The sequence below is a fragment of the Papio anubis genome, chromosome 6 (assembly GCF_008728515.1).
Source record: "Papio anubis isolate 15944 chromosome 6, Panubis1.0, whole genome shotgun sequence".
Classification (NCBI taxonomy): domain Eukaryota; kingdom Metazoa; phylum Chordata; class Mammalia; order Primates; family Cercopithecidae; genus Papio; species Papio anubis.
This window is the reverse complement of record NC_044981.1, coordinates 24,453,895-24,475,051: the sequence shown is the minus strand read 5'-3', so window position 1 is coordinate 24,475,051 and position 21,157 is coordinate 24,453,895. Positions and strand designations below refer to the sequence as shown.

Sequence of the window (21,157 nt, the reverse complement as noted above, 5' to 3'; positions counted from 1 at the left end):
ACCGTGTCGGCCAGGATGGTCTCGATCTCCTGACCTCGTGATCCGCCCATCTCGGCCTCCCAAAGTGCTGGGATTACAGGCTTGAGCCACCACGCCCGACCTTTATTTCTGTACTCTTAAGGAGGGTGACTGTGAGAGACAAGAAAAATATTTTTAAAACCCCAACAAATAAACAAAACCAAACTACAGCTTGTTTCCTTAGCTTTAGGGCACAGAAATGGAAACACTTTAGCCTCTATTCTAACCAGGTAGCCAGGCTTGCGATACTGTGAGCCAGTTCAGGCTTCTGTCCCTCTTACGGTAGGGCTCTTTTTAGTCATCAGGCAGACAGTACCATGCCTATTCCAAAATCTCAGCTGGCTCTTCTGTTTTGGAGGCTTCTTTTGAATGTCGACAGAAGAAACTGAGGGGCATGGAGGGAAAGAGGAGAAGGGACACAGCAGCGCAGTGGGTGGTGGTGGAAGATTTGATTGGGACTTTCCAACTTTTAAGAGAGAATCCAGAGCCCTGCTTTTGTTTTGTCAGGAAAATTCCATGATGTGTCTGAGAGCACTCACTGGACTCCGTTTCTTAACGCAAGCGTTCATTATATCCGAGAGAACTATCCCCTTCCCTGGGAGAAGGTAGGCATGGTCCTCTAATCCTTAAAATATTTAGCACCAAACCTGCCATGTACTGTTTTTGCACCTGTGTTGACCCCATTCATACCACTCTGTAAGGGCTGCCCACCATTCTACCTTCAGTGTCATGCACATTGCTTGGACATAGTAGATGGCTAGATAATACTTGAATTACTTATAAACACAGTTTGGGATATATCACTTCATCATTTTGCTCCAATAGTAATTAATCTTAAAGCACTTCCAACACATCATAAAACGTTTCCAAAAGTCCTTATGGTTTCGTGTGTGTGTGTGTGTGGTTTTTTGTGTTTGTTTGTTTTTGTTTTTTCAGACAAAGTCTCACTGTCGCCCAGGCTGGAGTGCAGTGGCGTGATCTCTGCTCACTGCAAGCTTCACCTCTCAGGTTCATGTCATTCTCCTGCCTCAGCCTCCTGAGTAGCTGGGACTACAGGCGCCCGCCACCACGCCTGGCTAATTTTTTTTTGTATTTTCAGTAGAGACAGGGTTTCACCATGTTAGCCAGGATGGTCTCGATCTCCTGACCTCGTGATCCACCCGCATTGGCCTCCCAAAGTGTTGAGATTACAGGCGTGAGCCACTGCGCCCGGCCTGTGTGTGGTTTTTTATTTTTGAGACCGAGTCTTGCTCTGTCGCCCAGGCTGGAGTGCAGTGCCGCAATTTCAGCTCACTGCAACCTCCGCCTCCTAGGTTCAAGCAATTCTTGTGTCTCAACCTCCTGAGTAGCTGGGATTACAGGCGTGAGCCACTGCACCCGGTCTCTTACATGGTTTTTAATAACTAGAAACTGCAATGTACTTGCCTGAAATTTTTTGTTAAGTCAATAACATAAATGAATTTCTATTTATTAAAACTTTTAATAGGATTGTTAGTATAAAATCACCCAAACACACATGACTCTAATTTGCTTGTTTGGCAGGACACAGAGAAACTGGTAGCTTTCTTGTTTGGAATTACTTCTCATATGGTAGCAGATGTCAGCTGGCATAGTCTGGGCATTGAACAAGGATTCCTTAGGACCATGGGAGCTGTGAGTACAACCCTTTATGGGGAATTACTTTATGGGAGTGATACTGTCACACCTAATATCAAAACCTGACCATTTTAAAAGAAAGGAAAATGTTAGGTTATTCAGACTTCTGCCTAAAGCGGTGTTTGGTTAGAGTCTCATCTTTTCCAGTTTGTTCCTTTTTTTTTTTTTTTTTTTTGAGATGGAGTTTCGCTCTGTCTCCAGGCTGGAATGCAGTGGTGCGAAGGTGCGATCACAGCTCACTGCAACCTCTGACTCCTTGGTTCAAGTGATTCTCCTGCCTCATCCTCCTGAGTAGCTGGGATTACAGGCACGCGCCACCGTGCTCAGCTAATTTTTGTATTTTTAGTAGAGACGGGGTCTCACCATGTTGGCCAGGATGGTCTCGATCTCCTGACCTTCGTGATCTGCCTGCCTTGGTCTCCCAAAGTGCTGGGATAACAGGCGTGAGCCACCGTGCCTGGCCCAATTCATTCCTTTTATTCTTCTTGCCAACTGGATAGATTCATCCACAACAGCAGAGTGGCTAGTGTGTACTGAAAACAGTAATAGATGTGATGTTTTGTCTTAGTCACAAAAATATTTGAGAAATCTTATCCTTTCTTTAAGCCATGTATCTTAATAAGGATATGAATACCTGCCACTTGGTTCTATTTAAAAGTAATACTTCTACTTTATTGGACTTTTTCTCTTTCTTTTTAGCTTTCTATATGAAAATGTCATGTCCTCAAACTGAAAATTGTGATCTTACCTGATGACTTAGCCTCTGGATGGCCCCCTAGTCCTTAATTTATGTTAATTACATTCTGTTAGAAGTTTCAACTTCAACTCAGAGATTTTTATATATATCCTATAAGGCAGAATTGTCTGTAGTAGCTTTATTACCAGACATATGTATCCAACTCAGCTGCATATGTATATACGCACATATATACATACATATATATACAACACATATGTATACATATATATACACACACACATATAAAGTTTTTTTCTTTTGAGATGGAGTTTCCCTCCTGTTGCCCAGGCTGGAGTGCAATGGCACAATCTTGGCTCACTGCAACCTCTGCCTCCCAGGTGCAAGTATTCTCCTGCCTTAGCCTCCCAAGTAACTGGGATTACTGGAACCCGCCACAATGCCCGGCCAATTTTTTGTATTTTTAGTACAGACGGGGTTTCACCGTGTTGGCCAGGCTGGTCTCGAACTCCTGACGTCAGGTGATCCACCTGCCTCAACCTCCCAAAGTTCTGGGATTACAGGCATGAGCCACCGCACCTTGCCTTTTTTTTTTTTTTTTTTTTAAACTAATAAAATGTTAGTGTGAAAATTGAGTCTATCTATAATGCATCCTCAGCAGTCCATTGAGTTAGCTGTCATCTCCCACCACTTGCCTGATTGTGGGAGTAAGAGTTGGGGCTACAATTTGTAATACACACCAGATGGTTCTCTTTCTTTCTCAGATTGATTTTCACGGCTCCTATTCTGAGGCTCATTCGGCTGGTGATTTTGGTACCGTTTATTTCCGTTTGCTTAATTTTCTCCTTGTGGTATAGTTCACTTGTAATGACATCACCACTGTGCTTTAAATATGTGTGTCTTTAATATTTTGCCTGTTGCATGTATTTTCTATTTAATGTTGCAGTTCATATATAGTAGAGATGTACCTCATTTAACATAGAGATGTATTTCTAAAAACTTGTGTCTATATGTGTTTTTTTGTTAAAAAACTCTACATTTTGTTGTTGACATGTCTTAACTTTAGAAAAACTTTACTTATACATTGGATTAAAATTCATTAGCTAGTGTCTCCCACTCTCCTAATACTTTAGCTTTATTAAATTCCACCTTTTGTCTGTAGTAGTAAATTACTTTTAAATATTTAAACTAGGTGGTGAATGGTGTTTATTAAAAGAAACCTTTATGGTAGATATTTCCTTAAAGTAAAACAAAAATCACCTTTGGTTATATGGCTAATTCTTTCTTAATGTATATGTTTCACTAAGATTTTTAAAAGATAATTTTTCTTTAAAAAAAAGCATGCCTTTACCTAAAACAATGAACAAAAACATGTAATAATGTGAAAAACTAGTAATCTGACTTGTCAGACCTCATGTTGAAAGATGCATGCTATGTTTGTCACTAATCCACCAAATGTCAATATTTTTTTCATACCCTAGGAGGAGATGTGTTGAGCCAGTTTGAATTTAATTTTAATTACCTTGCACGACGCTGGTAAGAGCAATGTACATTTAAATATGTGATATCTAAATGGCATTTAGAACCGACTCTTTTGCTTAGAAAATATAACTTACAGTATAATTAGAAGTCTTCTGCACTGGTAAATTTTGAAAAGCAAAACTGTGTATTAGCATAGTCTAAGCAGATTCTTTGAAAAATTGAATTCCAACCAATTTTGAATGGAGTTGCTGAGTCATAGTTTAACTTTACTTTTTCAAAATCGTCATCTCACCTTATGCTCCCATCAGCTTTGTATAATCGTTCTGCTGCTTCTGCATTCTCCAATACTTAGTATTGTCCAGCTGCTAAAATTTTCCAGCCTGTTTGTGTGTAATGGTATCTCATTAAGGCTGCCATTTGAATTTCCCAGATTACTAATGAAGTCAAACTTTTCTTCGATTTTATGGATCATTTGTGTTTAATTTTAAGTGAAAACTTTTTCCAGTTTTCAGTCTATTTTTCTGTTGGGTTGCTTATCCTTTTTATTTATTTGTAAGTATTACATATTCTGGCTTCTACTGTCTTGTCAGTTTGTCACTTAATTGTTACAAATGTCTTTCACAGTTTGTGGTGTGTCTTTTCACTTACTTTATGGTGTATCTTGACAAGCAGAATTTGTTAATATTCATGTAGTTGAATATATCAGTTTTTCCTTTGTAATCTGTACTTCTGATGTCTTATTTAAGAAATCCATTCTTAGCTGGGTGTAGTGGCACAGTACCTGTAGTCCCAGCTACTCAGGAGGCTGAAGTGGGAGGATCACTTGAGCACAGGAGTTTGAGGCTTCAGTGAGCTATGACTGCACCACTGCACTCCAGCCTGGGCAACAGAGTGAGACCCTGTCTCTTAAAAAAAAAAAAAAAAAAAAAGACACTTTGGGAGGCCAAGGCAGGTGGATCACGAGGTCAGGAGCTTGAGACCGTCCTGGCTAACATGGTGAAACCCTGTCTCTACTAAAAATACAAAAAAATTAGTCAGTTGCGGTGACGGGCACCTGTAGTCCCAGCTACTCAGGAGGCTGAGGCAGGAGAATGATGTGAACCTGGGAGGCGGAGCTTGCAGCAAGCCGAGATCGTGCCACTGCACTCCAGCCTGGGCAACAGAGTGAGATTCTGTCTCAAAAATAAATAAATAAATAAATAAATAAATAAATAAATAAATAAATAAAAAGAAAACCTTTCTACCTTGAGGGCAAATGGTTGTTCTTTTACATAGACTTCTAAAGCTTTTATAGTTGTGTTTCTTAGCTGTATATATTTGATTTAACTGGAGTTAATTTTTTGTATGTTCTGAAATGTAAATCTACTTTTATTTTTTCCTCTGGAGATAATGGATTGTCCCAGAATGATTTATCAATAGTCTACTGCTTCCTTACTGATCTACAATACCTTCTCTGTTTTAATTTCCTTTTTCTTTCTGTCTTGTGTATGTGTGGTTGTTTTTTTTTTTTTTTTTTTTTTTTTTTTTTTTGAGCAGTCTAGCTCTGTCGCTCAAGCTGGAGTGTGGTGGTGTGTAATCTTGGGTCACTGCAACCTCCAACTTCCAGGCTCAAGTGATCCTCCCACCTCAGCCTCCACCTGGCTAATTTTTTAATGTTTTGTAAGAGATGGGGTCTTGCCATGTTGCCCAGGCTGCTCTTGAACTCCTGGGCTCAAGCGATCTGACTACCTTGGCCTCCCAAGTGTTGGGATTACAGGTGTGAGCCACTGCACCCCCTTTGGGTTGTAAATTAAAATAGTATGTGTATGTACGGGTCAGTGTCTGGGCTTTCTGTTGTGTCCTTTTGGTTCCTGAACAATACTGATTATTTTAGTTGCTATAGCTTTATAATAAGTCTTGGCCTCTGGTAGGGCAGATCTTTTAACCAGTCCTTTTTCTTCAAAAGTACCCTGCCTATTCTTTGCCTTTGTTCTTTCAAATAAGATTTAGGCTGAAGTTGTCATGTTCCAAGAAAAACTTTGGTGGAATTTTGATTAAGTGTTCATTGAATCTAGAAATGAATTGGAAAATTAACAATTTTGAAATATTGAGGCCAGGCACGGCTGCTAATGCCTGTAATCCCAGCATTTTGGGAGGGCAAGGCAGGTGAATCACCTGAGGTCAGGAGTTTGAGACCAGCCTGGCCAACATGGTGAAACCCTATCGCTACTAAAAATACAAAAATTAGCCTGGTGTGATTGCACGCACCTGTAATCCCAGTGACTCAGGAGGCTGAGGCAGGAGAATCACTTGAACCTGGGAGGCAGAGGTTGCAGTGAGTTGAGATCATGCCATTGCACTCTAGCCTGTGAGACAAGAGCAAAACTCCATCTCAACAACAACAACAAAACAACAAATTACCACTTAAATAAAAAGATTTGTAAGGTATAAGTAAGATAGCATCACTATTTATTTCTTTACTTTTTATCAGGTTGATCTACTGATTATTACGAGAGAAATTAGTTTTAAAAATCTCCCCCATGAGAGTGGATTTTTCAATTTCTTCTAGTTCTGTCAAAGTTTGCTTTGCTATATAGATTTTGAAGATAATATTGTTAGGTACATTCAATTTCAAAAGGATATCTTGTGAACTGAGCTTTTTATTGTGAGGCAGTAACCCTCTTTATCTCTAATAATAGTTGCTGCATTAGAGTCTCCTTTATCAGATATGACTGGAGTTATACTGGTCATGTTTGGTGATATTCCATGATGCTAGAATAAGTAGGCTCAAGTTAAGAGCTGCCGAGATCATGCCACTGCGCTCCAGCCTGGATGACAGGGTGAGACTCCAACTCCGTCTCAGACAAACAAACAAACAAACAAAACCATCCAGGTTCCAAACCTAAAGTGTAGGGTGTGGCACATGTTCTCAGGGCAAAAGCTGGTTGTCCCATTTGCTTACCTCCCAGGGTTTTTTTGTTTCTAGTTGTTTTTGGTCTTTGAAAAATTTCTGCTGTCCTGCTAGCTTGGTGATTCATTTAAAAAAATATTTTTTGTTATTTTGTCTGACCTTTTAAGCTATTTTCATTGGGAATGCCATTCCAGCGCTCTTATAAAATAAAAAACGAGTCTCTCAATTGTGTCTTTCTTTTACCTACTAAAAAAACCTACTGAAATTAGATTTTGTTGGTTGTGATTTTTATCTTGCTTATTCTGAGAATTTTTAAATTAAAAGATGATTCAGTATAAATCTGATTTTTAAATGCTGCTCTTTCCTACTGAAATAACTAATATTTGTGAACCAAAAGCCTGATTTAGAATTCTCTTCATTGCTTTATACTGTAAACCAAGAAGTATCTGAGACAAGTCTCAATCAATTTAGGGGGTTTGTTTTGCCAAGATTAAGGACACACCCATGACACAGCCTCAGGAGATCCTGATGACAACATGTGCCCAAGGTGGTTGGAGCACATCTTGGTTATCTATACATTTTAGGGAGACATGGGACATCAATCAATATATGTGAAATGGCTGTTGGCCAGTTAGCTCAGTTGATTAGAGTGTGGTGCTAATGACACCAGGGTTGCGGGTTCAGTCCCCTTACAGGTTAATTGTTTTGGCCAGGCATGGTGGTGCATGCCTGTAGTTTCAGCTACTTGGGAGGCTGAGGCGGGAGAATTGTTTGAACTTAAAGGGTGGTGGTTGCAGTGAACTGAGATTGCACCACTGCACTCCAGCCTGGGTGACAGAGTGAGACTCCATCTCAAAAAAAAAAAAAAAAAAAATTAAATAGCTAAAATGTCCATTGGTTCAGTCCAGAAAGACGGGACAACTCAAAGCGGGGGAGGAGGCTTCCAGGTCATCGTAGATACAAGACATTCCTCCTGGTTTCCAATTAGCCTTTCACTGAATATACAATTTACAGGAATAGTGTTACTTATGCTGTAGTCTGGTTTAGTGAAACAATTAGGCCAAGGAAGCAATCAGATATACATTTGTCTCAGGTGAGCAGAGGGATGATTTTTGAGTTCTGTCTGTCCTTTGCCCACAGGAATTTCCTTGTAGGCAAATTGTGAGGGAGGTATGTAGTTTTTTAATCTTCTAATTCCTTATAGGCAAATTGTGAGGGAGGTATGTAGCTTTTTAATCTCACTTAGAAATAGATTGGGAGGGCCCGGTGTGGTGGCTCACGCCTGTAATCCCAGCACTTTGGGAGGCTGAGGTGGGTGGATCACCTGAGGTTGGGAGTTCAAGACCAGCCTGACCAACATGGAGAAACCCCATGTCTACTAAAAATATAAAATTAGCCGGGCGTGGTGGCACATGCCTGTAATCCCAGCTACTCAGGAGGCTGAGGCAGGAGAATTGCTTGAACCCAGGAGGCGGAGGTTGTGGTGAATGGAGATTGCACCATTGCACTCCAGCCTGGGCAACAAGAGTGAAACTCCATCTCCAAAAAAAAAAAAAAAAAAAAAAAAAAACCAACAAAAAACAAAAAACCACACACACAGGAATAGATTGGGAGGCAGGTTTGCCCTATGCGGTTCCCAGCTTGACTTTTCCCTTTAGTTTAGTGATTTTGGGGTTCTGAGATTTATTGTCCTTTCACAATACTTTTATACTTTGTTATAGTTTTTTGTATACTTTGTATACTCTGAAATTAAGATGTCAGGGTGAGGAGGCATTTTTATAATAGTGTTTTTAAAATAATTTTTTTTTTCCATTCAACTTGAAACAATGAAAATACTTTAAATTACTTCTCGAAAGAACTCTGAATTCACAAAATTAACCACTCCTTTTGTTTGTTACAGTTTCCAATCTGAGTATACCTACATAAATGTTTGATTCAGTTACCAGTTGTTCGCTCTGCATCATTGAGCCAATTATCTAGCTTTTCTGTGCCTTAATCATTTCTTCTTATGTAAAATGGGAATATGATAGTACTAACCACCTGATGTCATGGCTAGGATTAAATAACTAGTGCATGTAAAGACTTTTACATGGTGCCTGGCACAAGATAATCATGGAATAACTGGTAGCTGCTGCTGCTGCTGCTGTTACTATTTTCAGCTTCAGAATCAAAACAACTCATACATTATTCTGCATTTTTCAGGTATGTGCCAGTCAAAGATCTACTGGGAATTTATGAGAAACTCTATGGTCGAGAAGTCATCACTGAAAATGTAATTGTTGATTGTTCACATATCCAGTTCTTAGAAATGTAAGTGTAACTCGGAGGACAATTTGCAGCTGATTTTGTTGTGACTTCCTTAGCACAGTTTTTATGTTTTTGTTTCCTGAGACTGGATTTCGGATTTATGGATTCTACCTATTATTCAAAGGCAGTTGCAGGACAGTGGATAAGGACGGATGGAACTTTTTCTTCGTTATTTGCTTCATTTCTCTGTTAGAAACTGCAACTCACAGCCAAAATTATTGTTTATGTTGCAGGTATGGTGAGATGCTAGCTGTTTCCAAGGTAAAGTCTTCATTCTTCCCAATCTTAAAGGATTATAAAGATAGCAGGAATAGTACCATATGTATTTTATTTTTTCTCTCTCTCTGCCATAGTTATATCCCTCTTACTCTACAAAGTCCCCGTTTTTGGTGGAACAATTCCAAGAGTATTTTCTTGGAGGACTGGATGATATGGCGTTTTGGTCCACTAATATTTACCATCTAACAAGCTTCATGTTGGAGAATGGGACCAGGTGAAATTATATTCCATTTCTGTTACCAATCAGTCCCTGCCTTTTTACCCCATCCCCCAACATAACTCTCGGGTTTTTCAACTGATCACATACAAACAAAACAAAATAATCTCATGAAGTGCTTTCTTAACCTATTCAAAGAGGTAAAGAATGGAAACTCAGTAATCTTATGAACCCGGCTGGTTCCCATCCAGTTGGCTTGGTTGATGCCACTTGGGTTTTAGAAATAGAGAGACAGTTATTGCAAAATTTGGGGTCTGTGAGAAATGGCTCAGCCAGGCAGGAATCAGTCTCCATAGGTGTGCTCCATTTGTTTCTTTCTTTTTATTTTGAGACAGTCTTGCTCTGTTGCTCAGGTTGGAGCACAGTGGCACGATCTTGGCTCACCGCAACCTCTGCCTCCCAGATTCAAGGGAGTCTCGTGCCTCAGCCTCCTAATCAGCCGGGACTGCAGGTGTGCACCATCATCCCTGCCTAAGTTTTTTGTATTTTTAGTACAGATGGGGTTTCACCATATTGGCCAGGCTGGTCTCAAACTCCTGGCCTCAAGTGATCCACCTGCCTTGGCCTCCCAAAGTGCTGGGATTACAGGTGTGAGCCACTGTACCTGCAGGTCCCAGAGTGGCTGTGTTCTTGCTGTAGCCAGCAGCAGTGATGTGATGACACACCTCTCCACCCTGACTACACTCTCAGGGTTTGAGGGTGTCAAAGGATACCTCACCTAATACTAAAAAAAAAAAAAAAAAAACAGAAGCAAACAGAGCCATAGCTACATACCCCCGCCACACACTCCAACACAAAATGAGAAATAAATACATTTGTAAAACATTCTGTTGAAATTTGACATCTAGCCTAGATGGGATAGCTGTTGAACCTCCAGTTCCTTTTCTTCTCCTAAGCATGCTCAGGACAAGTGTTAATCATAAACTCAGCCCAAATATAGATCAAGTACACTGTGATTGTCCCCACTTCTAGCTGTAGTAGATCATTAGACTCTCGCAGTCTTACACCACCCCTAGATCAGAGGGAGCTAAGGTTCTTCTGATAACCCATTTCTTTCTTTTTCTTTTCTTTTTTTGTAAGAGCACATGTGTTTTTGTTTTTTATTTTTGAGATGGGGTCTTGTTCTGTCACCCAGGCTAGAGTGCAGTGGCACAATCTCAGCTCACTACAACCTCCACTTCCTGGGCTCAAGTGATTCTTGTGCCTCAACCTCGAGTACCTGGGACCACAGGCTCACACCACCGCACCGGGCTAATTGTAGTTTTGGTGGAGACGGGGTTTTCCCATGTTGCCCAGGCTGGTCTCCACTTCCTGAAATCCAAGTGATCCACCCACCTCGGACTCCCAAAGTGCTGGGATTACAGGCATGAGCCACCACGCCTGACTGGAGAACCCATTTCTTTTTTTCTTTTTTCTTCTTTTTTTTTTTTTTTTTGATACAGAGTCTCTCTCTGTCGCTCAGGCTGGAGTGCAGTGCATGATCTCGGCTGACTGCAACCTTTGCCTCCCAGGTTCAAGTGATTCTCCTGCCTCAGCCTCCTGAGTAGTTGTGACTATAGGCACGCACCACCACATCCAGCTAATTTTTGTATTTTTAGTAGAGACAGAGTTTTGCCATGTTCATTGGCCAGTCTGGTCTCGATCTCCTGACTTTAAGTGATCCACCTACCTCTGCCTCCCAAAGTGCTGAGATTACAGGCGTGAGCCACTACGCCTGGCCCAGAGAACCCATTTCTGACCATACTGTTGGACTTGGAGCCTCTCCCTACTGCTGACCTGAACCAGGTTGAGATGTGGGTGTCGCTAGGAAGCACGGGGCAGCCCCTGAATCAGGGAAAGGGCAGAGTGGGAAGCTTAGGCTGTACCACCAGCAGTGGGAAAGAGGGTTCTCTGGGCAGGACCTGTGCCTGGGAGACTGTTCCAGGTCAGGATCATAGCAGAGTTGGCTGTTTGTAAGTTGGAATGGCCTACAGAACGTAGGTCTAGAATATTATACTGGGTGATGATCCTTTACCCTTATGAACATTTGCTAGTATCCAAACAATGTTAACCATAATTACGTGTTGTGTTGATTTGAAACAGAATTCCCTTTGATGACAAATTTGACCTTAGCTTGGTACATAATAAACTTGTTTTTAACACTCAGTGAGTAACAATTTGGCAGGGATAGCAATCTCATATGAATGCCACTTTTAATAGTGAAATAAACCTCAACTAAAATCCCCAAGCTATCCTGTGGGTGTGGGTTTTTAGGTGCATACTGTCGTGGTTGTACAGAATTTAAGAGATCTGCCACTCACTACTGAGTTATCTGGAACAAGTTGCTAAACCTTCCAAAATCTTATTTCCTCACCTGTAAAATTGGGACAGCAATACTATTTTCATCATAGGATTTTTGTGAGGAGTAAATTAGATCAGTCATGTAAAGGGTTTAGCATAGAGTAAGCACTTACTAAGTGTTGGTTACTATTATTATTATTAGAAGGAAGCAAAGCTTATATTGGAAGGACTCATAACATATGGGCATGTCTGAGTGATTGACCTGCACTTATTTGTTTTTTATAATCCAAACTGGAAAACATTTTTTTGGTGTTCATTTTTGATTTGGTTCTCCAAATAGCTAAGGAAAGCTGTATAGCTGGACCTTATTCTTTCATTAGGAAAAGATAATTGAGAACATATTTCTTGTCTCTTGATCCCTGTTCTAATTTACCAAGGTATAAAATTCCATGAGTTGATTGCTTCTTTGCATACATATACAAAGAAAGATTCATCAGAATTTATGAAAATTTGTGGGAAATTCAGAGAAGTCTCCAAAAAGAGACAACACAAAAAAATTCATAACAGAAAGGAAAACACATATATGCTCATATTAATGGGCATTTTCCAGCTTACTAATGACAGGTTATCTTCCAAAACTCACTTATGTTATTTGGAACTTATGGTATATTTTCCCAAAAAGCAATGAAATAGTGGTAGTTACATTCCCAGCCAGAACTCTACTCACCTCAAACTCTATTTGAAAGTACAGTGCTAACGCCGTAAGGCTGCTTTCTGCATCCTGTGGTGGAGAAGAAAAGGTTCAAAGAGAGAACCTTTTCCTCAGCTCAAACCTGGCTAGAGAAATGTTTTGGTAGGAAGAGTTTGCCTTCAGCTTTTTCCCACCTCCTTTTGGAATTCCTTTTTCAACAGCTAATTTTCCTCATCCCTACACTCCACATTACTTCTGTATTATGCCAGCCTCCCTCAGTGACCTCCATACACATCTTTTTAAGATAGTCTTCATTCCAGAATACTCTTCTTATGTTAATACCTACTTCCTCAATGCTTCTGTTCAGTGTTGGGGGAAAGCCTCCCCCGATGTAAGAGTTTATCTCTTACATTCTCAGAAGCTTTTTCACTTGTAAAAGGGGATCCTTCGTTAGCTATTTAATTATTGAAATTACGGATTTTTTTAAAGAAATGAAATGGAGAAATTCTGACACATTTAGGCATAAATGTGTATAATTAGGCAGAAGGTGACATAATTGGGAACCAGTTTTGATCGCAGTCTCAAATTCTGAGACGTTTCGTGTTAGCGTGGAACAGCTCAGCAGGTGGAGTGGGGAGGGAAGAGAAAGGCTGAGTCTGGGGTGACTGGCAGTGTGGGGCTGCCTGGATTACCATGATAGTGACAGCTGTCAGCCTATCCACCCTCTCTGGGAGAACATGGGCTCTTACTTGGTCCTGTTTGGCTAGATAATGAATACTTTAAGCCTTTGGGAGATGATTGAAGCACGCTACGGATTCTCGGTAAAATTCATGCTTGTGAGGTAGACAAATGCCTAACTCATTTGACTGTTTCCTCAGTGACTGCAACCTACCTGAGAACCCTCTGTTCATTGCATGTGGTGGCCAGCAAAACCACACCCAGGGGTAAGTGGATTCCAACATTGTTCATAGAAAAAGGACATCTCACCTGAAGGGGATCCCCTATAGAGGTTGAGAACATGGGATTTGTTGAGAGACAGCTGTAGATTCAGCTTCCAGATTTGTCACTTGCAGCTGTGTGATTTTTAAAGAAGCTGCTTGATTTTTGGAGCTATAGCTTCCTCCTTTTGCAAAATGGAAAAAACACATCAGCACTTCCAGAATTATGGTGTGGATGACATGCAGTGGTGGATGTAAAGCAATGTGCACATATTGAGTTGCTCATTAAATGGTAGGTAGTGGCTGGGCACAGTGGCTCATACCTGTAATCCTAGCACTCTGGGAGGCTAAGGCAGGAGGATCCCTTAAGTCCAGGAGTTCAGGACCAGACTTGGCAACATAGTGAGACCCCTATATCTACAAAAAAATGAACAAAATTAGCCAGGCATGGTGGTGTGTGCCTGTCGTCCCAGTACTTGGGAGGCTGAGGTGGGAGGATTGCTTGAGCCTAGGAGGTTGAGGCTGCAGTGAGCTGAGATCACACCAATGCATTCCAGTCTAGGCAACAGAGTGAGACCCTGTCTCAAAAAAATAAAAAAGAAATGTAGTTAGTATTATCATAACTATCAATATTATTGTCTTACTCATAAACTTTACCCAGATTTTACCATGAAAATGTATTTATCAGTGAGACAGTGTGGGGAGAAGCCCTGTGTGGGGAGAAGCCCTCTGTGGTAAGGGCCAGAGGCCTGATTTGTATTTTAAGAAATGATATTTTCTGCTGGAGTCAGGTACCAATCACCAGTCATTTATGCATTCATTTAATAAGTTATTAATATTATAAATACATGTATATTTATTATTAATAAAATATAACAATAAAATAGTACAAACAATAAAATATCATTTTTTAATCAGTAGGTGCCAGGAACTGGTTCAGGCACTAGAGATATCATTGTGAACAAGACAGAAACAGTTCCTGCTCTCAGGTATATGGCCTGGAAAGTACTAAACAAGTAATTGTGGACATTGTTAAGTGTTAGGAAGAAAAAATGCAAGGTGCTCTGGGGATTTCCCACAGAGCGTCCTGGAGTGGGCACAGGAGAGCTCTCCTTGAAGAACTGATGGCTTAACTGAGATATTTAAGGATGGTCAAGAGTGAGATACTAAAAAATAGAGTATTGCGATGAAAGGTGCTGAGAGGAATGATCTTAGCACTTTGGAAGAATGAAAATTACACAGAAAGGGCTCAGTGAAATCCTCATTGTTTGTTCTATTTGAATTGGATAAGGTTTGTTGTTTGTTTTTTTTCTCCTAGCAAACCATTCCTTCAACATACTTTTGTTGTTTTTTAATCACATTGGACACCTTTTGATTAGGCTTGCAATCTTTCTTCGGGTTGTCAGAACCCTGACACTAGTTGGTGTCGTGCCCAGGGCCCCGTCACTTACGGCTGTTGTCCACTCCCTACTTCAGTCATTTCCGAAGCCTCTCTGGCTCCCTGAGTCATCTGCTTTATGGCTGGTTGACATATCTGAATGTGAAAATTTATTTTTATTGTATAATTAATTGTAGCATGTCTTTGAAGATAAATCAGTAGGCTGGCCGGGTGCGATGGCTCACGCCTATAATTCCAGCACTTTGGGAGGCCAAGGCAGGTGGATCACCTGAGCTCAGGAGTTCGAGCCCAGCCTGGCCAACGTAGTGAAACCCCATCTCTATTAAAAATACAAAAAAATTAGCCGGGTGTGGTGGTGCATGCCTGTAGTTCCAGGCTACTCAGGAGGCTGAGACAGGAGAATTGCTTGAACCCAGGAGGCAGAAGTTGCAGTGAGCCGAGATCGCGCCACTGCACTCCAGCCTGGGTGACAGAGCAAGACTCCGTCTCAAATAAATGAATGAATGAATGAATGACTGAATGAATGAATCGGTATGCCTACATACCAGTTTCCCCACCAGCTGACACCTGTTTCTTTCCCTTTTATGTGAAATGTTGAAATATCTACTTTTTTCATAATCTGGAAAGAATAGAAGCCTTTTACTCCTACCATAGAGCTCTGATATTATAGGAAATATTTTTTCTAAGGATAGGCTTTTAAGCCTTAGAAATGTGTTTACTAAAAGATTTTGTGAAATGAAGGTTTTTCTAAAATTTTGTTTTCTGTGTTGCTCCTTCAGCCCTCTGATGTTAAAATTTTGTAGTCTTTTAACCTGTGATTAACATGACTATATTCTTCGGCTCAGTTTTTCAGGGGATTAATTGTTTTCTCAGTTGTAACCAGTTTATTCCTCTTTGTGTTCAACAGCTCGAAAATGCAGAAAAATGATTTTCACAGAAATTTGACTACATCCCTAACTGAAAACATTGACAGGAATATAAACTATACTGAAAGAGGAGTGTTCTTTAGTGTAAATTCCTGGACCCCGGTAAGAATTTTCTGCTCTAAGTTGGGGAAGAGAAATGCTGCTTCTTGAGATACCTTGTTTTGCTGAGTCCCTGGGTATTTATTTGTCCATTGAAAGTTACCTGTGGTGGGGTGTGGTGGCTGGAAGGCTGAGGTGAGAGGATCCCTTGAGGCCAGGAGTTTGAGACCTGTCTGGGCAACATAGCAAGACCTTGTCTCTACAAAAATAAATAAATTAGCTCGGTGTGATGGCTGTGCCTGTTGTCACAGCTGCTTGGGAGGCTAAGGCAGGAGGATGCTTGAGCCCAGGAGTTCGAGGCTACAGTGAGCTATGATCATGCCAGTGCACTCCAGCCTGGGCCTAAGCATGAGCCAGGCCAGCAAGTACTCTTGGCATCCATATGTGGTTTGTTCTGAAGATGCCCTGAGTCTGCACCTCAGTGGTCTCTGTCAAGTCAAGAGGACCCTGGGCACCCAGGCCAGTCCTTCTTTGGACTTAGTCCCAAAGGCGTTCACAATGTTGAAGGCTCACTTTGCATAGCCCCATTGTGTATGAAATTCATCAACGAAGTTATCTGTTAGGACACTCTACTGGGGGATATAAAATGAAAGACAAATGAACTCTGACCCTTAAAAAAGTTCAGTCTAAAAGGAGTGACAAATACAAAAATAACCATTATGTGAGTAGACTGCAACACATACTACGGTGAGGTAAGGGGATCGTTGGGTAGCAGGAAGAAAGGGTGTGGTAGCTCATGCTTGTAATGCCAGCACTTTAAGTGGCTGAGGCAGGTGGATTACTTGAGCTCAGGAGTTTGAGACCAGCCTGGGTAACATAATGAGAACCTGTCTGTACAAAAAAATAACAAAAAATTAGCTGGGCATAGTGGTGTGTACTTGTAGTGCCAGCTATTCCGGAGGCTGAGGTGGGAGGATTGCTTGATCCTGGAAGGGAGAGGTTGCAGTGAGCCGAGGTTGCACCACTGCACTCCAGCCTGGGTGCTAGAGTGACACCCTGTCTCAGAAAAAAAAAAAAAAAAAAAAGGGAGAAAAGCGTCACCTTGGAGGCTATCAGACAGAGAAGGCTTCCTGGAGGAGGGGACATTCAAGTTAGGTCTTGGACAGTAGATAGTATTTCATCAGTGAGAGTACATTTCTGTTAGTGGATTGGGAAAGTTTCAGGTGTTGGGAAATCTGAGTAGTTGTATTTGCCTGGAGCACAGGACAAGGAATATGAGTCACTATGAGAGGCTTAGGAAGCTAAGTAGGCATTGGACTGTAGTGGGCTCTTAATGTCAGAAGGATTTAGACAACTTTGTGAATGGGGTCTCTGGGAATTGGGGAAGGGTCTGGTTTAGGTTTGATGCTCTGCTGTCACTGCATTAAAATTCTTAACAATTTTTTTTTTTTTTTTTTTTTGACACAGAGTCTTGCTCTGTTGCCCGGGCTAGAGTTCAGTGGCACCATCTCAGCTCACTGTAACCTCTGCCTCCTGGGTTTAAGCAATTCCCTGCCTCAGCCTCCTGAGTAGCTGGGATTACAGGCACCTGCCACCATGCCCGGCTACTTTTTGTATTTTTAGTAGCGACGGGGTTTCGCCATGTTGGCCAGGCTGGTCTTGAACTCCTGACCTTAGGTAATCCACCCACCTGGGCCTCCCAAAGTGCTGGGATTATAGGCATGAGCCACTGCCCCTGGCTTTAGCAATTTTTTAACAAAAGGCTGCATGTTTTAATTTTGCCCTGGTCTCCCTAAATTATGTAGCTGGTCCTGGATCAGGGAGGGGAACCTCTCTCAAAGCACGTGTCATTTTGTCTTGCCATATTTGGATTTTCTCCTTTCAAAAAAATGAATTGTCTGAGGAGGGACTTTATGTTCCCAGTGTCTGTCATGGTGCCTGGCATACAGTAGGAGCTGATTAATTGCTTCCTAGATGAATGAGCAAGTCAGAGCTGGGCTTTAGGATGAAGCAATCTATGTATGGCCTGCCAGTGAGATTGGAATGGGCAAAGCAGAAGGTATAGTCATGCCTGAAAGATCCTCAGACCCTGTACTTTCCCAGAGCCTGAGCCATCTGGGCTGCCTTAATGCTCTGAGCCAATTGAGCTCTGCTTTGGAGCAGACCTAGGAAGTCTTGTTTGGTCTCATGTCACCCTTGGGCAGATTTAGAGTTGTGTCCCCTTAACTTGGATGGATCTAGTATCTGGTCAGCTTGTTCAGGGCCATTCTAGTTTGTGCTTTTGTCTCTGCAGTAACTGCATTAAGAACCATTCAACATCTCAAGCTGAGTGGCTTGTTGTCCCCCAAATTCTCTGGCATATGGCTCTTAGCACTCTGCATGTGACCTCTCATGCCTGCCTGGCAGCAAATACAGTCGCATCTCAACCTGGGTGTGGTTTGGAGGATATCTTGTTTTTTTTGTTTTGGTTTTTGAGGCGGAGTCTTGCTCTGTCACCCAGGCTAGCAGGCAGCAGCACGATCTTGGCTCACTACAACCTCCATCTTCCAGGTTCAAGTGATTTTCCTGCCTCAGCCTCCCGAGTAACTGGGACTACAGGCTCCCACCACCACGCCCAGCTAATTTATATATTTTTAGTAGAGACGGGGTTTCCCTATATTGGCCAGGCTGGTCTTGAACTCCTGACCTTGTGATCTGCCCACCTCGACCTCCCAAAGTGCTAGGATTACAGGTGTGAGCCACCATGCCTGGCCGGTCTGGAGGATATCTTTGGCATCCTGGTGTTGTTCCAGTTTATTTGTTTGTTAAAAATATATACATATATACAAATACAATTAAAGTTCTAGATTGAAAGGACTTGTTCTTTTTGTTGTTGTTGTTGAGATAGGGTCTCATTCTGTTGCTCAGACTGGAGTGCAGTGGTGAGATCTCAGCTCACTGCAGCGTCAACCTCCTGGGTGCAGGTGATCATCCCAGCCTCCCAAGTAGTGGGGATTACAGGCACGCTCCACCACCCTCGGCTAATGTTTTGTATTTTTTGTTGAGATGGGGTTTCTCCATGTTGCCCAGGCTGGTTTCAAACTCCTGGGCTCAAGCGCCCCTCCTGTCTCAGCCCCCTAAAGTGCTAGAATTACATGTGTGAGCCACTGCACCTGGACAGATTTGTCTTTTAAAAAATTTTAGTCCACCGGGCATGGTGGCTCATATCTGTAATCCCAGCACTTTTGGGGGAGCCAAGGCGGATGGATCACTTGAGGTCAGGAATCCTAGACCAGCCTGGCCAACATGGTGAGACCCCATCTCTACTAAAATACAAAAATTAGCTGGGTGTGGTGGCGAGCACCTGTAATCCCAGCTTCTAGGGAGGCTGAGGCAGGAGAATTGCTTGAACCCAGGAGGCAGAGGTTGCAGTGAGTTGAGATCGTGCCACTGCACTCCAGCCTGGCGACAGAGCGATAACTCTTTCTACCCATGCTGGTCCCAGCCTCTTGGGCTATAACTCTACTGTCCCTCAGCATAAGTTGGGGGTATGATTTCACTATCCTAATTGCCTGTCCTAAGTGATCTTACTTGCTGAAAGGAACTAATGTTCTATTGTTTAGCACTTCTAAAAACTCATTTCCTTTACACAAGTTCAGTATTTTGGACAGGAAACAGTAGCTTTGTTGTTTATGCTGTGTCTTTACTTTCTGTAATGATTCTTTTATTTCAGGATTCCATGTCCTTTATCTACAAGGCTTTGGAAAGGAACATAAGGACAATGTTCATAGGTGGCTCTCAGTTGTCACAGAAGCACATCTCCAGCCCCTTAGCATCTTACTTCTTGTCATTTCCTTATGCAAGGCTTGGCTGGTACGTATAAGTTTATCTAACTTGTGAATGTTTTCTGCAGTATTCATTTTATTTAGTCATTCTGCAACTGTATTTTATTTTATTTTATTTTATTTTATTTTATTTTATTTTATTTTTGAAACAGAGTCTCACTTTGTCACCCAGACTGGAGTGCAGTGGCTTGATCTTGGCTCACTGCAACCTCTGCCTCCCAGGTTCAAGTGATTCTCTGCCTCAGTTTCCCAGTAGCTGGGATTTACAGGTGCTTGCCACCACGCCTGGCTAATTTTTATATTTTTAGTGGAGACAAAGTTTCACCATGTTGGCCAGGCTGATCTCGAACTTCCGGACTTAAGTGATCCTCCCGCCTCAGCCTCCCAAAGTCCTGGGATTACAGGCATGAGCCACTGTGCCCAGCCCTCTGCAACTGTTTTAAATGGCGCTTGTTAGCACCTTGTTTGTCAATCAATTCATCATCAACAAAAGCATTAATTTATTTGATTTACAATTTTTTTTTTCTGTACTAGAGATGGGGTCTTGCTGTGTTGCCTAGGCTGGTCTCAAACTCCTGGGCTCAAGCGATCCACCTGCCTCAGCCTCCCAAAGTGCTGGGATTACAAGCATGAGCCACTGCACCTGACAAAAGCATTAATTTAATGGTTAAGTTATTGTAACAATGAAATGATCTCCTTACACTTGGTCAAATATGTTTAAATACAAGGAACTTTTGGTTTTCTAAATAATCACAACAATAAAGGATTATTTCATGGAATTTTTGTAAAGCTCTGATGTTCTTGGAGATACATTCTTACAGATTTCTTTTGTAATCTAATAACACTAGAAGGTTATAAGCCGATAGCTGTTATAGTGATTTAAATATTGTAACTTCATATGGTAAAAGCTGGTATACCATGACAGTTTTATAAAGAGAAAGTTAGGAATTCCTGTGATTTTAAAATTCAACCAAAACTAAGCCCCCCAAAATAAATAAATAAAAACAAAACAAAACAACAAGAACATACAAAACTAAGCCCAAGTATATAAAAGTGACCATTTTCTGGAAGTTTGGATGAAGGCTTTTTTAAAAAAAATCACACTCCTTAATTCCAAAGGGCATCGCATTTCCTTGGCACAATTTCCTGACTGTCCTTCCTTTTGGGGCCTCTGTGCATTTAGCTCTAGTGCAGGAGACCGGGAGGTGAATGCTGTCTTTACTGTTCGTTCACTTGTAATGGCTCTTCTTGGCCACCTCCCTGAAAGATCCAAAAGGCCTCCTGCTGGGCTGGCAGCTACACAAGCACAGCCAGCCACAGGGGCATCCCTAGGGCCATTACTGGCCAGCACTGAGCCTCCAAAGTGCAGAGAACAGCAGTGGATCCACTGGAGTGTCTGCCCCTCCCACCAGGTATCACAGCCTTAAACAACTGCTCTTGCCTTTTTCCTTTGTTCTGCCATTTGTTCTGATTTCGGCTTACTGGAACCTCCGCCTCCCGGGTTCAAGCGATTC

General features: G+C 41.7%; 1 protein-coding gene across 5 annotated transcripts in view; it reads left to right on the top strand.

Annotated features, from left to right (window-relative positions):
• Positions 1-21,157, top strand: part of GPLD1 (glycosylphosphatidylinositol specific phospholipase D1) — a 69,373-nt gene that overhangs the window by 18,428 nt on the left and 29,788 nt on the right. For 2 of the 5 annotated variants that reach the window (XM_021937035.2, XM_009204508.2), the window contains 10 exons: positions 526-623; positions 1,561-1,671; positions 3,136-3,184; positions 3,853-3,907; positions 8,946-9,053; positions 9,284-9,311; positions 9,404-9,543; positions 13,396-13,461; positions 15,762-15,882; positions 19,532-19,671. In XM_021937035.2, coding sequence (XP_021792727.1) covers positions 526-623; positions 1,561-1,671; positions 3,136-3,184; positions 3,853-3,907; positions 8,946-9,053; positions 9,284-9,311; positions 9,404-9,543; positions 13,396-13,461; positions 15,762-15,882; positions 19,532-19,671 — 916 coding nt within the window. The remainder of the gene's footprint in view (positions 1-525; positions 624-1,560; positions 1,672-3,135; positions 3,185-3,852; positions 3,908-8,945; positions 9,054-9,283; positions 9,312-9,403; positions 9,544-13,395; positions 13,462-15,761; positions 15,883-19,531; positions 19,672-21,157) is intronic. The other 3 variants (XM_021937036.2, XM_021937038.2, XM_021937037.1) reach the window with 3 other exon arrangements.